The sequence below is a fragment of the Pagrus pagrus genome (assembly GCF_965226575.1).
Source record: "Pagrus pagrus genome assembly, chromosome: 23".
Lineage (NCBI taxonomy): Eukaryota > Metazoa > Chordata > Actinopteri > Spariformes > Sparidae > Pagrus > Pagrus pagrus.
The window spans coordinates 9,103,823-9,123,177 of NC_140205.1; the positions used below are offsets into that span (position 1 = coordinate 9,103,823).

Genomic DNA, 19,355 nt, shown 5'->3' on the forward strand with positions numbered 1-19,355 from the left:
ATTCTGTCTCATAAGTCAACCTAGATACACAATCCGAAGAGGCAGATGAGGGCTTATTTGTTGGATCGTGACACTTCAATTTCAGCCTGCTCTCGGTTTGTTTACTCTGATGAAAAATAAAATGAAATGTCAATGTCTGCAAAACTAACAGCTTTGACATAAGTGGATACTGAAGTTATAATTTACGTGTCATATTGAGATTTCATAAAACCTGTGCACAGCTGGCTCAGATATCAGCACGACTCGCAGCCACTGTATTGAGGCTACTAAAGCTGAGGATTTTCCTCATGCTAAGTCCCCTATCGAATCCAGTCCTGTAGCTGACCCTGACCCCCGATCTCCCAAAAAATGGACGGATTATTAAGGAGAATCACCTTAAGAAGGACCAGTAAATTATCCGAAGACGGTTTCAGGAAATAATGTTTGCTACTCACTCTAAGACATCTCTGTTGAAGGGCTTCTTGCTGTTGCCCAGGAACTCTCCTATCATCTGTCGACTCAGGCCCTTTCTCTGCAGCAGGAAGTGGGCCACGCCGATGGGTGTGTCCGGGATGAAGCCTCGAGAGATCAGGAACTGAAGGCCCTTGTCAGGGTTCCTGAGACAAAGAAAGGAGAAGAGAGGAAGAGGCTCGGTTAGTGGAAGGAAATCTTGTCTGTTTTAAAACTGCAGAGATGCAGTTCTACTTCCTGTGACAGATCTGCTCCTTTACCTACTTAACCGCACTTAGCAGCAGTGATGCGTTCATTTATTCTGGTTAACGGTGTCTAAGGGGCAAGTTTAAGTGTGACACACACGGCAAACCACACCGGCACAAAGTGCAGCGACATCCTTTATTTGTTTCTTTATTTATTTATTGTAATGACTGCTGAGAGACCATTAAAAGTTTAAAAAATAAATAATAACCCAATGATGCATTGCAGCAACAACTTTAGCACGAAATCTAGGTTGGGTGCTTACTCTGCACACCTGCACAGCAGGCTAGAAGTGATAAAACACCTGACTCTCATCCGTATTCATTCCCACGCTGAATTACAACATTCGACAACAACTATTAAACAGCGCGACACTCTAAATTCAGAGGATATTGCCAGAATCATAATGGCTGATCTGGGATGCAGCTTTAAATCCCTGCTTATATTTTACATTTGTTGGATGGGACATCTAAACCTAGCTTGAGTTTGTGCCTTTTGTTTGTATTTTTTTATGACTTAAGTGAATTGCATTGAATTGTTTACTGTGACAGACCACCCTTTGTCTAAAGTCAACAGAGACAAATGGCTGCCTGGGAGATTGTATATCAACCTTAAAAAATGGTGATATGATTTTGAAAACATAGTCAAAGGAAGACAACGCAGCTTTATCTTGTAAGACCCACCCTAGTCTGCTTCTGATTGGCTTGCATCTATCGTTTTTGCATAATCAAAGCCTTGACGGCTTCGTGGTCCTGCTTCTCTGTCCTTAATAGATCCAAAAAGTTTTTGATGGGATAAGGCAAGAAAAGCGACTGTTCAACTGATAGGCCTCTTCTTCCCGTCAACGATTTTTGAGGCCCTGGTAGTCAAACAAAGAGAAGAAGGGAGATTGGTGGGCAGCTAGCTAGCGAGCTATTTCTAAACTGTATGTTCATTGGGGTTAATGGTTAATTTCTTGCTGTTGGTTCGTAAAACAAACAGCAGATTCTGAGCTGTTGTTTCCAAGGTAAACACACCGACCTCTTCAGCTGTTGCAGCTTCGGTGTGAAACCTGGTGGCATCCTGCAGTGAAGACAGTCCGGCCTGTCCTCTCTGCCTTGACACTATGCTAATGAAGAGCTGCTCTGGAGGATGACTGACACCAAGAGAAGAGGTTGGTGTGTTTACCGGGGAAACTACAACTCATAAACCAGCATTACATGTTATACAACTCCAGTTTGCCAAGTTAGCTATCTAGGGACAGATGGTCTTACTTTTGAACGTCAAATGTTATCATTTGTGCTGTGAAATGAGTAATAATAATTATTATTATTATTAGAAATTCAGCAAGCTAAAATAAGCTTAGCAGGATCCTATAGATACAGACATAAAGCTCACTTGAGATTGTGTATTTCTAAGTGTAAATAGTCTAAGTAAAGATCTATTCGTCTGGATAATGAGGTGTACTTTCATGCTCATGATTTCGGAAAATTGTCTAAACATCTCATTGGTTTTCATGAATGATTGTCTCTTTTCTGGTGATCTTGTCATGCATATAGTTTTCAGCTGACTGCATGGTGCGAGTTATTTATGTATGAACAAGGGAGTAATATCTCAACTATTTATAACCCTATTAGACACAGAGGATGGTTGCTCCAGGGAGGCTACCATATTATTGCCACAGCTCTCCCGCCCTGGTCTCTATACAGTGTTTAAACCACAGCTTTTACATAACAGAGCAGTGTGTGCGTACCACAGCTAATGGGTTTAGTAAGGCGAGGGCGGGACAGAGGGGAGGGGAGAGGGTAGGGATAAAGGGCAGGATATAAGGGGGGAGGCTGGAAGGCGACCAGACGGAGCAGATGTGCGGGAATGGGAACGTGAGGACAGAGAGGGAGGACGACGAGTGCTGGACCGCCTGAAAGCATCTGCTGCGACAGCCTCAGCACACTCTCAGCTTCGAGTTCACCCTCTCAGCTGAAGGTGACGTCTCGCCAAACGAATTTGGCAGCTATCACTCATTTGATGTTTGTCCAACAACAGATGGACCACACATGGTGATTATTATTCGTAATCAGAAGTCGATGGTGGCATGAAAATAAGGAAGGGAAGGGAGGAAATGAAGCAGGAGATCCAAGAGGGATAGATTCAGACGACTGGTGCGGAGCGAGACCGTCCTCATCAGACAGTCACGAGCACAGGCTGTTTGTTCAAAAGGCTGTTTTCCATGATGCCGAATTGTTTCCACAGTGACCTCTCCAGTTACCTCCCCAAGAAACTCTCGGATGCAGCACCTTATTTCTAAATTGCCTTCAACATTTTTTGAAACCAAACCATTACTAGTTTCCTAATCTTAACCAAACCTCCCCCCGTATCGCCTGGCAGATCAGAAAACGTGAATCGTATGTGTGAAGGTCATTTTGGAGGACTCAGACGAACGACCTCTTTTGCCATTTTTTGTGTGAAGACTTAAGGATGGAGCAGGTGATTCGCAGCTGATGATAGAAAACCAAGTTCCTACAAGGTCGAAGTGTGACAAGAAACAAGCAATTTAAAGACGCACGCTAAAAAAAAAAGGCGAGGAATAGCAAGCGACAGTGCCAGACAGGACCCAGATGTCATGCTAAAATGACAGCTCCCACGTAACCTGCTACATGCCCTGACATCTTTCTCCTTCAGACATACTTCACTTGCCTCCTTGCTGCACACACACTTTGCTTTTCTTTTTTTTCAATCTTAGACTCACACCCTATCATAAATACACACTTCCCTCACCACCTTGATATCCACTTTTATTGGCCCTCTATCTTAGATCTATTTCAGATGTGCACAGTGGCAGTAGAGCTGTGTTTTATAGCCTTTACAAGTGCTTAACTGTCGGCACTGCGTGTTGCCTATTTCTCCATATGCGCACATTTCTGTTTCACTACTAACCACTGATAGATTGATGGTTGGTTAGCGCCTCTGTACATTTTTCTGAGTGGGAACAAGACTGTGTGGTGTGACTGTAAACGCTTCACAGTCCCAAATCATCACGCTGGTGTGAACTGGCTTTTGCTGAAAGGCAAGAATATGAATATATAGAAAATACAGTAGGGTTGCTGTTCCCTCTCTTATCTAGAGCTATTCGGTCAAATTATAGTGGCAGGACCTGGAGATTATTACCTATTTATCAATTACTTCTATGTTACTATCTCAGCCATTTACCCACTGCCTTAAGCTAACAAGCTAGCCATTTATCGATTACTTTTAGCTAACTTTTCTCCTCCATTTATCCATTACTTACTTTCAGTGAACTTTGCCAGCCATCCACTACCTTTAGCTTACTAGCTATCTCAGCCATTTATGGATCACTATGAGCAAAATATATCAGTAATTTATCCATTACTTAAAGTTAACTATCTTAGCAATTTATCCTTTACTTTTAGCTAACCATTTTAGCCATTTAGCCACTACTTTTAGCCAACTTTGTTAATAATTTATCCATTACTTCAAGCTAACTATTTTAGCCATTTATCCATTTTTTTAGCTAACTTTCTCACCCATGTATCCATTACCTTTAGCTAACTTACTTACTTTTAGTGAACTACTTTTAGCTTACTAGCTATCTCAGCCATTTATCGATTACTATAAGCAGAATATATCAGTTATTTATCCATTACTTCAAGCTAAATATCTTAGTTATTCAAGCTTTACTTTTAGCTAACTATCTCAATCATGTATCAATTACTATTAGCTTACTATCTTTGCCATTTATCTATTACTTTTTAGCTAATCATTATCCATCTAACTATCTATCTATCTAATTATAATTGTTATTGTTTGAAGTCGGTGCAGCTTCTCGACAGTCTCTGTACCACCTGTCATCGGCACAAGAGAAATTAGAAATGCTTCCTCTGTTCACCATCTGGAATTCAGAGTTTGTAATTATGTGCCGGGTCATTTAGCTCCGAGGGCAGAGTGTTAACACAGGAGAGGATTGTGTATGCACAAACAGCCACAAATTGTATCTACACCGAGTTTTTTTTGTCGAGCTCGCTCCTCCTGGCGTCGGGTTATCTCCCTCGAGGAGTTGGCCGGGCTTTTTTCTGATGTGCTACGATAAAACAGCCTTTTCTGGACATATGTATTCAGATCTCACTCTCTCCCACTCTTTCTTCACCCTCACACCGCACCACCTTATACTGTACATCTCTGATGCCACCTTTTATTTAATTCATACGGCTCCGATGGCGCTCCATTTTAATGCGTGGTGAGAAGTCGGTCTGATTCCACCGCGAGCCGCTCTGATGTCTAATCAATGCTTTCACTACGCCGCAATGAGGAAAGTGAATTAAGGATGCGTCCAACCTGGTAGTCAAGACGGAAAAGTCACGCATACAAAAAGAGGAATCTACTCAGAAATCTGTCGTTAACCTGCTCACATCCTCCCCTCTCGCTCGGCTGAAGGTTTGGTTCCAGCTCCCTCGTGTGATGGCAGCGTCCTTGACACACTCTCTCCTCCTATAATGGACTCATTGTCATTCCATCCACACTCAAGGTGGAAACTTTATCAAGTGGTCTCTCTCTCTCAACCTTTTCCCCCTGCTCTGTCTTTTTTTTTTTTTATGTCTCTCTCTTGGTTTTGCACTCCCATCACTCACCGTTCTGTCGTCTCATGCTCGTGCAGGGCTGGTGCACGCCCCCCGCTAAAAACTTCTTTCGTCCTCGCTTTTAATTCACTTTCTCCTCTGTCTCGTCTCGCTCGTCCTGCTGAGGTGAGTGCAAACACACGCCTGCAGTCGGGTAATGTAATGTGTGGGTGTTTGAGCTTTTTTTTTTTGTCCGCATGATCAAGCAATACCCAAGTTTTAGCCCAAAGCAAACAGCCCTGTTTAAGATGCAAAGGATACAACGGCGCAGGTATTAGAGGGAGGATATGAACTGGTGGAACTAATAAGCCTCAAGCTCGATTGCTCCCTCTCTCTCTCCCCACTTTTCCCTCTTCCTCGTCCTGTCTCTCTCTTCCCTCGTAGCCAATTTATTAAAAGTCAGCTTATCTTTCAAGGTGTTTGATCGGGGGAATGAGGACAGGGGATTGCAAATAGACCGAAAGCGCCCTGTCATTTTTATGAAAATATCTCGAAACCTCGTAATCAAACTGGGAGCTCTCGTTAAACAGTCACTGCGAATGTGTGCAGTCCTCACTTCGCCCTCGCGAGATATGCGTTTAAAAACTGCTGAGTGTTTCAAATACAATCTGAACAAACAGATAAATGCTGCGGCCAATCTCTCGCCGACACTCCCAGATCGACACTATCGAAGCGGACATGTTTGAAAAACTAATTGTACAGAGGACGGTAAATATAGAGTCTGACAAAGTGGGCTTTTTTGTTAGAACTGGCAGGAGCCGACTGAAAAGGCTTGAATACAGTTTCTTGATGACAGTGCAGTTATCTCCTCTGCGTGTATAAAGTAACACGGGGTAGGAATAGACAGTCCAACACAGAAGACATGTTTGGAAAGCGAGAGTTCCAGTCTCAACAACACATCTACTACATCTACTTTAATGTTTGAATAATAATTTGAATCATTTCAGCTCTTAATTTTTTGTCGTTTCTTTCCTGACACGAACTTGAATCGCAGCTGTTTTAGTTGTCAAACAATACGCCTTGTTTTTCTGCTCACAAATGTGAATATTCAACAAGTCCTTCAAATTAAACGACAAAAATAAGCCCGCATTGTTTGTCCGTGCTGTCTGCCCACCATCGGCAGGACGGCAAAATTTGCTTTGTGCCTTTCAAAACTGTTACAAGTAAAAAAAACAGAATTTGATTCGTGGTGAGATAAAGCTGTGGTTTTGTGATGTTTAGGCACAAATACAGGCCGTCCTCATCGGAAAAATGACTGTGAAAGCAGCTTATTATGACCTCTTCGTATATAATGATGACATAAGCTACATATTAAGTTGCATGTGATTCATTTGCAGTGCATGAACAAACGTTATCTTTTCTATCTTGTTGACATTTGTTTGCAGACACTGTGCCAATATACTTAAACACAGAATTTGCTGAAAAACTGAAAAGGCTATAAAACATCGGAAATGATGATGTGACAATGGCGTAACGTAATACTGATACTTCTTCTCTCTGCTCTTCAGGAGATTTCCTCAACAGATGTGTTATTTATCCTTCATCTTGGCAGAAAAGGTCCCCTCAGGATACTAGATCTCTTCTTCCAGGGTACTCATCAAGACAGCAGCATAAGCAGTTTCATGAAAACAGATGTGTCAAAGTTATCTAATTTGAAATGTTGCTTTTATTGCAATTTCTCTATAATCCATCTCCCTGCTTGCCTTTGACAATGGGCTCATCCTCAAATTTACTTGAAATCACAACTCCCTCTTTGGCGTTTAACTTTTTTCCTCTTAATTTCTGTATTTTGCACACTTCCTCTGGTGATTACGTCCTCTGAATCTTCCATCCAGCGATTGCACGGCTCGTTCCTGCTCCCTTTTGTTTCCCCGTGTCACGCTCCAGCATTGAGTCGAAGTTAATCGGCTTTATTGTGCACTTTTATTGCGCTGCAGAGCTTGGCAGTGAGCGAAAAAAAAGATAATGTGTGTTTATGAGCTCCAATCTTCTAAAATTGTATGAAATGGCTTAATTGGGGCAATATCTTAACTAAATCTTGTAGCGCTTTTGCACCCAAGGGAACGCTGTGTATTTTGAAATGCAAGGAGAGCTTCTGCAGAAACAGTCGAGATTGCAGGAGGGGAGAGCTAACGCAAAAAAAAAGAAAAAGAAAAAACCTGCTTGAATTGAAATGTTAACAAATTTTTCATTCCAGTTCCCAAGGTGCTGGTTCACACAGTGCTGAAGGAACTTTTAATTACATTCACGACTCGCAGCAGAATGACTAATGAGAATTTTAGGCTTTGTGGATCGTTGCCATTATATTTTGCATTCACCGCTCATGTATTCCAACTAATTGTACCCCGCTACTCCATCAGTCGAGCCTGTATGTGAGCGAGTACACTACATTTATCAGAATATGTGGGCTGTTTAGGTGCTTTAGGGGAAAGCTCTGGGTGAAAAGCTCATAGAGCATATGGTAAATCTCCCTATTTAAAGATTCGTTCCAAGTGTGCTGACGGCTGCAGGAGTCATAGTGGTTAGAAACGTTTTCTTAAAGGACAAGTCAAAGTGTTAAAAAACCTAAAGTCAGGCCCCCACGCAAGATTGAACATTGCATTTAAAGTTTAAAATATACATTAACATAAATGTATAATATAATAATTTAAAATTATAAGTAGTTGCACCAAGTTTTCACTTTTCTACTGCATAACTAACTAAACATCTTCAGCATTCAGGGCTTTCTCCCAACAAATCAACACAACAGATTCAGTCTGCGGTGGCCCCCCGTGCACCGTTGTCGCCATGCCAACGCCTTTTCTTCCTATCTCTCGCTGCCATGTTACCACCTTGCACCTGTCTGGAGCGAGTCTTGGAAAAAGGTCTTATCTGGTTCTGACTTTGTCACTCTTCACTAGGCAGCAGGGGGGGAGAACTGAATTCACAATGACTGAAAAGCTGCAACCAGCAAAACACAAACAAGCTTTTTTTTTGAGACAGACGTGTTTTTCTTCTGCTGACAATTTGTGGAGCCACAGAGGAAAATGCAATGGGAGTTGGGTAGTGGCATGAATACAAGAGATTCTTGCATCAGGTTTTTCACTTGGGTTCTTGGCATGAAAGACGCATTTTAAGATTGGCACGTCATACCTGACACGAATGTCAAATCAATTTGAACATCAAGTTTTTATTTTAAAAAAAAAGGACAACATATTGGGCACAAACCACCTTCACTAAGCGGGGATTGTCAAATCATAGCTTTGCAACTATAACAAACGCTAGCAGAGACATTATGAGAAAGGAGACTGTATAACATATATAAGTCGGACGTTGCCCCCAAAGCCAATCATTTATCACAGCCGAACCAGGAAACACATCAGCCTATCAACACAAGCGCACACTTGCTTGACCGTTTCAAGCACTTTGGTGCAGCTGCAGACGGACTTCAAATGGAAGAGGAGGATATCATTAAAGCCGCGTTTGTTCTAGCGAGCTGATGGTGTCACATTACGGTAAAAGAAGTCGGCGTTGTGTTTTAAATCTTGTTTTAGGGCAAAGGTATCAAACTTTTTTTTTTTTTTTTATCAAATTCAACTGGTGATTCAATACAAGCAGTTTTTGTCCTGGTGACCATTAAAAGTGATTTATGGCTCCGTCTCCATTCATTTAGATAGGAGCCGAGTCTTGTTAGCCTGAAATGACCGGGGATCTTGCCAAGATGGCTGCCAAGTGGAGAGACTTGTCTGAAAGGGCGCTGACGTCAGGCACACAACTCGTCTGTCAAGGTTTGACTTTTTCTACATTTTTAAGCAGCGTTCATGGTGCTGTTGGACGAGTAAATCGGCCATTAAGACAGTTTGGACAGTGGTGTCTATTTTTCTAACCCATTAAATCCAAAGGCACAAGAACAAAAAATGTGCAGAATTAATCAAATAACGTGTTTTCCTACTCTTACTATGGCAAACTGACAGTAGTTACTTTTATCATTGTGAAGTACATTGTAGTATAACTGTATCACTAACTGTCTCCTCTCAGCCGGGCTTTTTCTTCATTTCCTCTTACAGATCAATCTTCACACACTTCTCTCTCTTCCTCCCTGTTCTGATTTGTCTTTCTGAGAAGAAAGAAAGCACCTCAGATCTGGCTTGGGGTTTGGGTTTCATTCTGTTTGTTCTTTCAACACAATGGGGACCAGTGAGGAAAAGTGCTTTTCTTTGCTTTTTGAGTCCAGAGGGCCCCATCAAACTTCAGGTACACTTAGAGGAGTTACAGACTGCTTATGAATCTCACTGTGCTTACAGTACTCTATCCTTTCCAATGAAAACACTGTCCTTTCTCTCACATTTCAAATGGTAATGTTCACCAATATAAGCTTATTTTGAAGAGAAAGAAAAAAGGAGAGCTCATTTCACTCCTCTATGACCTACCTGAGAAAAAATATTGAACAGATCAGGAAAACAAGATATCTTTGGGATCATTCATTGTTTCACTGCAGTAACTCATTTCAAATCAGTCAGCAAAGAAATGAATTAGCACCATCAAAGCACAAAAGAATGAAAATGCAGTGGCTACTCACACATTGAAGAGGTTGAGGCCGATGCGGTAGAGGCGTTTTCGCATGACGTCAGTGGACAGCGTGGGTGACTTACAGCTGGCGGGGTTCTCACAGTGGTAGCGTGGCAGGCTGAGGATCATGGCCTGCAGTGCTTCCTTCGACGAGGCTTCAGATGTGGAGCGTGCCTCTGTCGACGTACTGCTGCTGCTCATCTGCTCTGAGCTGTTGTCTGCTGTCTCCGAGCCAGACCTCTTGACCTCCAGCGGCTCCACCATGGACGCGCTCCCCATCACTACAGCCTCCTGTGATGGAGGGGCGTAAGGGGGTTCTGTGGGTGGTGGTGCCATCATCACAACCTCCTCTGGGCTTTGAGGGGCTGCCATTTTATCCAGAGGGGTTAGGGGAGGTTGATCGTCCTCCCCTAGCTCTTCTTCACTCGGAGGAGGAGCAGGGAATTCAACATCCTGCTCGCCTCCTTCTATATCGGATTCAGGGGGCGGTGGGGGTTCTTGAGGGGGCGGTGGGGGATCTATAGGTTCAGCAGGGACCTCTGCAGGAGGAGGAGGTGGATCGTGTGAGGGGACAAATGGAATAGAGGCTGGAGTGGAGTTTGTTGTTGTGGATGGAGATGCCACAGTGGTGTAGGCCCCTTCCTGGGCACAGCTTCCGATCGTGACGGAAGTGGATGATTCCAAGACTGACGACGAAACACGGAAGTTCTGGCTGTCGATCTGCACAGTCACATCCCGGAAAGCCATCATCAACTTGCTTGCGCTTCTCGACAGGTCACTTGGGTCCAGCGGGCCTTGAGGAATCGTTGACTCTCCGACACCACCTGCTTCTCCCACACCACCTCCTACTCCTGCTGCTGCTGCTGCTGCCGCTGCACTGAAGGAGTCAGCACTGAACTGATAACCGCCACCTTCTTGCAGTGAACACATGGTCTTCAGGCTCCAGTTGCTGAGTGCATCGTCTATGGACTTTGCCAGCGACTGGACCTGTTCAGTGAATGAGTCTTCCAGGTCGGTCAGGCTGCTACCAACCGTGGCAGGCAGAGACGGTGAGCGCACCAATGGGATGCCTGCCAAGTTGCAGCCTTCTGCCAGGGCCCGTTCAGCGGAGAAACCTTCCGTGTTTTGCACGCGGACCTTGCGCAGGGAGATTCGTCGAGGGAGACGACTCTCAAGCAGCGAATTGCGGATCTTCTCGAAGTTCTTGCTGAGCTGGTACTGGCGGAAGGCGGTCTGGATCTTGCAGGCAGCACGGCGGGAGATGAGGTGTCCACCGTATTTGAGCTCTAACATTTCGATCTAGAAATAGAAGAAAGGACACAGAGGGAAAAATTGATGGAAATTCAAGAAAGAGATAACATCCAGTTCGGACACTATGCAATCACAGATAACTGTCAGGACTCAATCATATTTGACAGTTATAGCTGCATGTTTCTTTGAAATTGCAGAACAAACATAGATATGTAATAGGACAAACTCCCATAATCCCCTGGGAGCATGCATGTCATGCCACTACCAGTTTTTCACCATTTTTAATGTTATCTTGCTTGTCGCTGCAGTGCATGGAAGATGAATATGGCATATGAGTTGAAAAGCAGCTAGACATTAATAGAGGAATGGGATAATTGTGCTGGGGAAAGAAAATAACTAAAATCCCAGAGGATGAAAAGGGTTGTAAAGTCCAATTTTTGGAAGAAGTAGGCAAAAATTCACACATTAAAGTGCTCCAAATTCAAATTATCACACCCTCAGATGGTTCAGTGGTTCTATTTTGCAGGCTGGCTTTGTGATGTGTGTATTGAAACCATATACAGCTGGGTCAAAGCCACAGTTTAAAAGAGAGAGCACAGCAAAGGCTGACTCATGGCATTTGGACAAACTGTTCATTTCCTCAGCAAATAGAACTCATAATCTCTGCGAATTCCATGGAGGGGTCCTCCACGCAACTTTAAATTGTCTGAAACTGAACAAGCCATTAATCTTGCCTGTGAAAAATTGCTCAAATACTGTGGGAAATAGATAGAGATGTAATATAGCCATCCTCATCTGGCAGCAGCTCAAACACTGGATGAGACCTCTTTGAGTTTCCCAGAACAATCAGGGTGTGGGTATCTTTGGAAGTGCCCAGAAAGAGCTCTTATCTTCTCGAGTCACTCTGAAATCCCTTTCATTCACAGTAAATCAATGAATATAATTCTGTTTCTTGGTCTAACTTTATCAAGGGCACGAGAGTGGAGGAGGATTCAGTTTTGAAAGAAGAGCGGTGTCATTTCACAAACATGAATAAATGTACATGTTCTAAATATAATTCACAGACCGTGCATATTAAAAATAGCGTGGCGCTTAATTCTCGGAAATAGAAATCTTTGCTGTTCTCTCCCTCAGTGTTTTCTTGTATCAGAGTTATGTGTGCCTCCCCTGTGAACTCAAATGCAAGCGAACGATGGTCACAGAAGCCACGAAGGATCAAAATGTGACTTTTAGCCGCTAATCTCCTCTCGCTTTAGTCCCGGACAAAGTCACCCAGCCACCTTGTATGGTCTCCTGATAGGCCGTAATGCCTCGAGGGTTTGCAATTTGTGATAAGTGGTTGGTTCAACAAGATGCAGCCTCTGCCGTTGTCACTGGAGGATTGGAATCACATACAAAGCTCTTTAGAAAAGTGGAATGACACTGGAAATCCATCTTATCTACTCCATTTACATTTCACTGCAGAGCCTCCGCGAGCAAAGAGAGACGTACTGAGAATATTAAGGTGGTCTCTGAATAGGACGCTGGTTTGGAGCTCTACTGTATCTGCGGATGGCGACTACTCTTGCAGGCTGGTCGAACTCAGTCTGAATATTCATCACTTTTTAATCTGGGTTGTTCTGTGACTGCAGTGCGATGACAAGGTTAGCCTTATCGCCACGGCCGGGCTCCTAAATAGACTTTGTTTAGGTTTAGACGCAGTGGTAATATGATTGACCTCATTACTCAGAAAGGTGTCCCTCATCAAAACAAATTCGGCAGAGAGTTTCACTGCAGAGGTGCCCTTGAGTGTGAGAAAGGGCCGTCAGCGAGGCTGCGTTTGATTAAATGTGGCAGTCGAGCTTGTTTGTTTTGCCTTCTGCGTAAGCCGGGTCGGGGATGATGAATAAAGCATTTGGGTCACGTTGTTTTCTTTATCAGAGTGTGTATCTGATACACTTTGCCATTCAGATGGAATTACAGCCACCAGGCCAAGCTGGGACATGATTATGGAGGAAGGGATCATGGAGAAGAGGAACAAAGTAAGAAAAAGAGACAAGATTTGATGCCAGTCGAGCCAGTGTGCAGATCCTAGATGTGCTGTGATACTGTATTTAAACCATCTATTTGTAAAAACACTAGCAACCTCTATTACATATATATATTTACAGCACAACACTCCTGTCTTTATTAGCAGTCTAATTTTGATTAACCATGAGAGAGTACCTTTCTATTAGTCAAACAGAGCCAGAAAAAAACAGAGAACCAGTCTCAATACATGCCTAGCTTTAGCTACTCTATAGTAGGACCTAGTCAGGCGCGGCAAGTTTATGGGTGAGAGAGAGTACACAACTTGCATGCATAAGAATACAGATTGCAGACAAGTTTTAGTTTTATCTCTGTCTGTGGTATTTGTTAGCAGTAGTGCACAGATGGTGTGCAGACATGAGGGGAGTGCTAGTGGCTTGTAACAGCCCAATGTAACTGTCCATAGCTATCATGTTCTAACTTTATGCCTTTTAAATATTAATGCTGAGCAGGAAACATTCACTACAAAGTTCTTGTACACCAAAATATTTTGTTGGGCCACTTGGTGAATGTGAATCCAATATTCACTTTGTTTTTGCTCCATTTTTGGTCTCCACCTCCTCCTGAGGGAATGATCTGGCTCTTTAGCTGCTAAATCTTGGAAAGCCCCAGTATCAGAAATCTTGGCCCTCCCAACAATTTAACAGACTCCATATTTCCACCTACAAATCCTTGCCAAGATTCATCACATTCTTTACACGGTTGATGCTCAAACACTTGCTGAAATCAACAACTAACAAACAACTTGGAGAGAAAGAAACTGCTGCTAGAATACGAACCAAAACTAGAAACTTTGATCATATTACCCCTGTCCTTATTTCACTACATTGGTGCCCTGTACGTGGTAGAATGACTGCAAGAGTTTGGCTTTTAAAGGGGCTCTTTGCAACTTCTGTGTTGTGCTGTTTACGTTAGCAGACTCCATCTATAAAGTAACAATAGCTACTGTTGCTATCTGTTAGCAGAGCGGAGAGACTAACTGAGACGAGTCACATCATTTGAACTGTTACGGAAAGTCCTTCACAAAGAAATCCGGGGGAGAGACGGGGATGGTCTCATTTTTCACACCATTTTACAATACGCTCAGATGAATGCAAATTGCTCGAAATTGTTACGTAGAGAACCTTCAAACAAAAAGAATTTGCTTTTGTTTGTCGTGTAACTGATGTCAGTTCAGTTGTAAGAAAGGGCTCTCAGTTTTTTAAATCAGAGGTGATCACAGTGTGAAGTCATTTCACTGTATATCAGCCAGCTAGCTCGTGTGGAATAGAATATTATGTAAATGTAGAACATGTAGAGCGTTAATGTTTGACATCGAGGCTCTGACGTCAGCGGTGATGCATACCCTCCCAGGAGGAGAGCTAAACTCAGAGCCTACAGGTGGATACTGGGGTGGAGGTGGTGAAATGCTGACAGCAGCAGTGGCAGCACGCAGTGGTGTAGCTTTCAGCTGAAGGCTTAAATACACCACAGTGATTAAAACGGTGCATTGGATGTGTTGCAGTGAATGACATTTGGGTGTAGCTGCCTGAACTGGCTCAAAGTATTTCAGGGATGATTATCGTGTTAGTTATTTATGGCGACAATAATCGGAGCATGAAAACGTCATACGGGTACATCCTTAGTTGGGACTCAACAACTGCACAGAGAGCTTAACATCCGTGAAAAGCAGGAGGACAAAGTAACAGCTAAAAGATAGATGAGCAGAGCACAGAAGAAACAAGAAAACAAGTGGCCCAGGCTATTGAGGAGAAGGTAAGATATAGAAAGAGGTGCTCGAGTGGCACTGCTGAAAATCCCCCCCATTAGCCGACTGTCAGTTCTACCTCTGATCACTTCACTAAGCGCTGATGGAGAGAGATTATGCTGGAGACGTGGTAGGTTGAGAGAATGGTGATGGCACTGCTCTGTTCCACCAGGGTCTCTAAATCGATTTTGACGGGCAGATCAGCACCATGCTGACCTCATGTTCCCATTTGAATGAGATGGAAAAAGGTGGAAAACGAATCAGCACAAATAGGCACGACAATGCAGTATGTGGTTCGACGTGTACATAGAACCGGCAAGATAATACAGAGAGGAAAAGGTGGATTCTTCTATGAAGGATGGATACAAGTTATTAAATGGGACATGCAAATTAGGGATGAGCGTCTAACACCATTATCTTTATCTGTTTAACCAACTAAATCAGCTGTATTCATATCCGTCTTTGCAAGTGGGACTACCGGAAGTTGTAACTTTAAGCCTGAAACCAATGTGGGTTGATCGAAGTGTCTATATTTGTCGTTGGAAAACTATTTAAGGAACAGCGTCAGAAGTGAGCTTCAGATCAATATTTTTCATCACAAGAGTAAAAAAACAATTTACAGACGTAAGATGAAGTTTTTTATAAACTTGAATGAATAAACTTTGGTCAGCTACCCAACGAGGATTTTTCTTCATCACGTCTTTACACTCATATGATACTTGTAGTCCATATACTCATTTAAGCGGAGTACTTGCTCAACCCTAATGTAGACTTTGTTTTCAGTTTTGTAATATTTTTAGATAATTCACCCAGTTTTGGTTCAACTTAACACTGAGTTGTTTTTCTTTACTCCACTTTTTGGAGAGGCATGTAGGACAGCAACAAAGTATTAGATATGCCCATCTGTAAAATGTGACTTTAAATAAAACCCTCTGTATTATTACTACTACACTTAACTTTATAAATCACTCCAGCTGTAAATTTAGTCTCCCGAGTCTCCCGATGGCAAGAAAAGACTGATATGCGTGAGAAAAAAAAGCAGATTATCAGATCTCACATGCTGCAGAAATAAGGGGCAAAAATGCAAAACCGTGATTATTAGCTTTCATGCTCATGCACACTGTCTTACAGCACAGAAACATCTGCATGATTAATGAGATGATTATATAACAGCAAAACTGGGACACAACTAATGCTGACTGCATTACAAAATGAGGATGACAATAAAAGACTTGATGTCATCAGAAGATGGTGATCCGTTAAGCTGATTCATCCTTGACCAAAGTCAGTTACCGAAAAAGGGCAGGAGTGAGTCATTCCCATCTTCCCGTGATCCTCTGTTTAACAGTTGTACATACTGTAAGTGCTTTTCCAGGGCCCTATGTTCCCAATATGTATATGACACATAATGGGCACATGACAAGGGCTCTTATGTTCCCAGCACTGTTGTCAAAAATATTGTTGTTTTGATGCATAATGATTCAGAATATTTGAAATCTGTGATGAGAAGTGCTGAGCTAAGAAAATGTGTAGGTATCGTATCAAAGATAGAAATTCCAGTACCGTAACTATACTAGTTCTTGAGTCCTATGTTCCACAGATTTCAGCCCATCCTCATCAGAAAAGCAAGCATATAGGTCGACTGTGAAAGAAGCTTATTACAACCCATATTGATTTTTCTTGTTTGGCGGTGACCTCTTGTGGCCGAAGCAATTATTACAGCAGTAAAGGAGGGAGTCAGGTGATGTACTTTAAAGAGCGACAAAGTCCATATCAGGAGGTAGTCGACCAACAGTTATTTTGACTTGCCAACGTTGTTGCGTTATGTCATGTATTCAATGTAACTGTATTTATGTATTTAACTTAGTTGTTTTAACCTAAACCAAAAAGTTAGTAGTTTTAGTGCCTAAATCTGACCAAACGAATGTCTCAGTAGGGTGCTACAGTCATGTTGTTTTAGGAACGGTGATATATGTCGTTTAGGAGGGACTGGCAATTGAGATGTCGGTATGTGGACATGTTGTCGATCTATATGGCACAAAATGGGACCATTATAAAGGGTCCTATGTCCCCAAGATCCTATGTTACCAAGTGATTGGGAACTAGAACTCTGGGAGTATGCTCTTGGAAACTTGGCGACTTTATCGTCTCCTCTCAGTCAAACAAAACCTAGAATCTCATTAGAGAGGCAAAAAACTATGAGGTGATACATTTTCACTGTTCTCAGCAGCGACCTATTGAATAACTGTCATCACATTTGCTAATCCATGCCTTTTTGCATCAGCAGTTTTAAGACAAGCCACTGAACATATTGAACTTCTTGATGTAAAACAGAAAAGAAGTTCTCAACTGCTACCCCAGCCCTTGTTCAAATACAAGCCATCAAATTAAACTTTTCATTGCTGAATGTTTAATTTTATGGATATGCGTTGCAGTGCCTTTTCATGGGCACCACATCTACTCCAGCAGAAATTAGCAGCAATTACAGAGCAGGCGGAGTCATTTAAAGTCAAGTCTCATCACTGATCATTTCAGCAAAGACTGAACTTGCATTACTTACTTTTCCAAGACCTCTCCATTTGATGAACAACTTTTTAGTCAATTTGTTAGAGCTATATCAACAGGGGGGGAGTGTTGTGTTCCTAAGGCTTTGGATGAGAGAGTCTGAATTGACTCAGAGCAAATGAGCGTCACTTCAATCAACTGAAAATTTGAATTGTGAAGATAACATTGGTTGACAGAGTCTAACCTGCGTGACACTGGTGGCATTGGGTTTGTGGACTGTTTGAGCTTTGTCTCCTCATGGCCAACTCATGTTACAAGCTAAAGCCATGTGCTAGTGACATATGAGTATACCGGTGAAATAAAAACAGGGAAAAAAAGGTAATTCAGGCAGAAAGTGATGCAAATTTTGCCATTGCTTTTTGTTCTTCATACCTTACGGTGATAGGAGCAACAGTGACTCCAACCAGAGATTAAACAAACTCTTCTCCACAAGGATATGTTTCTGAATGTCCACTTACCAAAAAAAAGAACTAATTGATAATGATTATGGTATAAATTTTATGTTTTTCCCAACATCCATACTGATCAATATTAATTGGTCAGTATGGATGTTGAAAAAACCTTAAAGTTATTTTGGAAACTTGTACTGAAAATTACATTTTTCAAATTAAGTTAAAGACTTTCAATTCTTTTAAAATAATGAATATGTTGTTTGGTTGGTTGGTCGGTTAGTTGGTCAGTTAGATGGTTGGTTGGTTGGTTGGTTGGTTGGTCGGTTGGTTTGTCGGTTGGATGGTTGGTTGGTTGGTTGGTTGGTTGGTTGGTCGGTTGGTTGGATGGTCGGTTGGTTGGTCAGGTGGTTGGTTGGTTTGGTGCTCAGTACGTTTGTTGGTTGGTCAGTTGGTTGGTTGTTTGGTTGGTTGGTTGGATGGTTGCTACATTGGTTGGTTGGTTGGTTGGTTGGTCGGTCAGTTGGTTGGTTGGTTGGTTGGTTGGTCAGTCATTTGGTCAGTTGGTTGGTTGGTCGGTCGTTTAGTCGGTTGGTTGGTTGGTTGGATGGTCGGTCAGTTGGTCAGTTGGTCGGTTGGTTGGTTGGTTGGTTGGTTGGTCGATCAGTCGGTCAGTTGGTTGGTTGCTTGGTTGCTTGGTCGTTCATTTGGTCAGTTGGTTGGTTGGTCGGTCGTTTGGTCAGTTGGTTGGTTGGTTGGTTGGTTGGTTGGATGGTCGGTTGGTTGGTTGGTCAGTTTGTTGGTCGGATGGATGGCACAAGGAAGGATTACACAAAAACTACTGAACGGATTTCCACAAAACGTTGTCGTCTTGCTTCTATAAAACATGAATTGTATACTTACATTAATTAATGTGTGTGTATATATATAAAATCCGCAAAATATTGCCAATGGAATGAGAATGGAATGCTAATTTACCAGCTTTCTACAATAAGGCATAATTTTAAATTTACTTTGAAAAAAATGTTTTAAAAAAATGAATTGGAGGATGAACACTCAAGTTAAAGCAGAAGCAAATACTTCGTCATGAGGTTCTCCCACAGCAATAAAGGTATCACCCCGATCCAATTACCCTGACATTGATCTGTAGATGCATCAAGCCCTTGCACCCACTACTGTACAGACAGAAGATCAATCTAGCTGATCACCTATCTCCAGCATTGTTGACAGGGAGATAGTGGAAGAGGAGTGAGATTTAAAGAGTGAGAATACAGATGTGAGGGAGACACAGGTTGGACAATGAGGTTAAAAGAAGCTTAAATCTTGAATATGGAAGTGATGAGTGAGGAAATGAAGTCAAAACAGAGAGAAAATGGAGCTGACAGAGAGTGAAATAATGCTCAAACTCAAATAGATTTGGCCAATCGCTCGGAAAATGGATTTTAGTAAACAGCTTCAGTAGCTTATCTTGTAGTTTTTTTATTT

General features: G+C 42.3%; 1 protein-coding gene across 2 annotated transcripts in view; it reads right to left on the reverse strand.

Annotated features, from left to right (window-relative positions):
- Positions 1-19,355, reverse strand: part of iqsec3a (IQ motif and Sec7 domain ArfGEF 3a) — a 104,833-nt gene that overhangs the window by 31,942 nt on the left and 53,536 nt on the right. For both annotated transcript variants that reach the window (XM_084345804.1, XM_084345805.1), the window contains exons 4-5: positions 9,862-11,150; positions 435-596 (exon numbers count right to left, since the gene is read on the reverse strand). In XM_084345804.1, the coding sequence (XP_084201930.1) occupies positions 435-596; positions 9,862-11,150 (1,451 nt within the window). The remainder of the gene's footprint in view (positions 1-434; positions 597-9,861; positions 11,151-19,355) is intronic.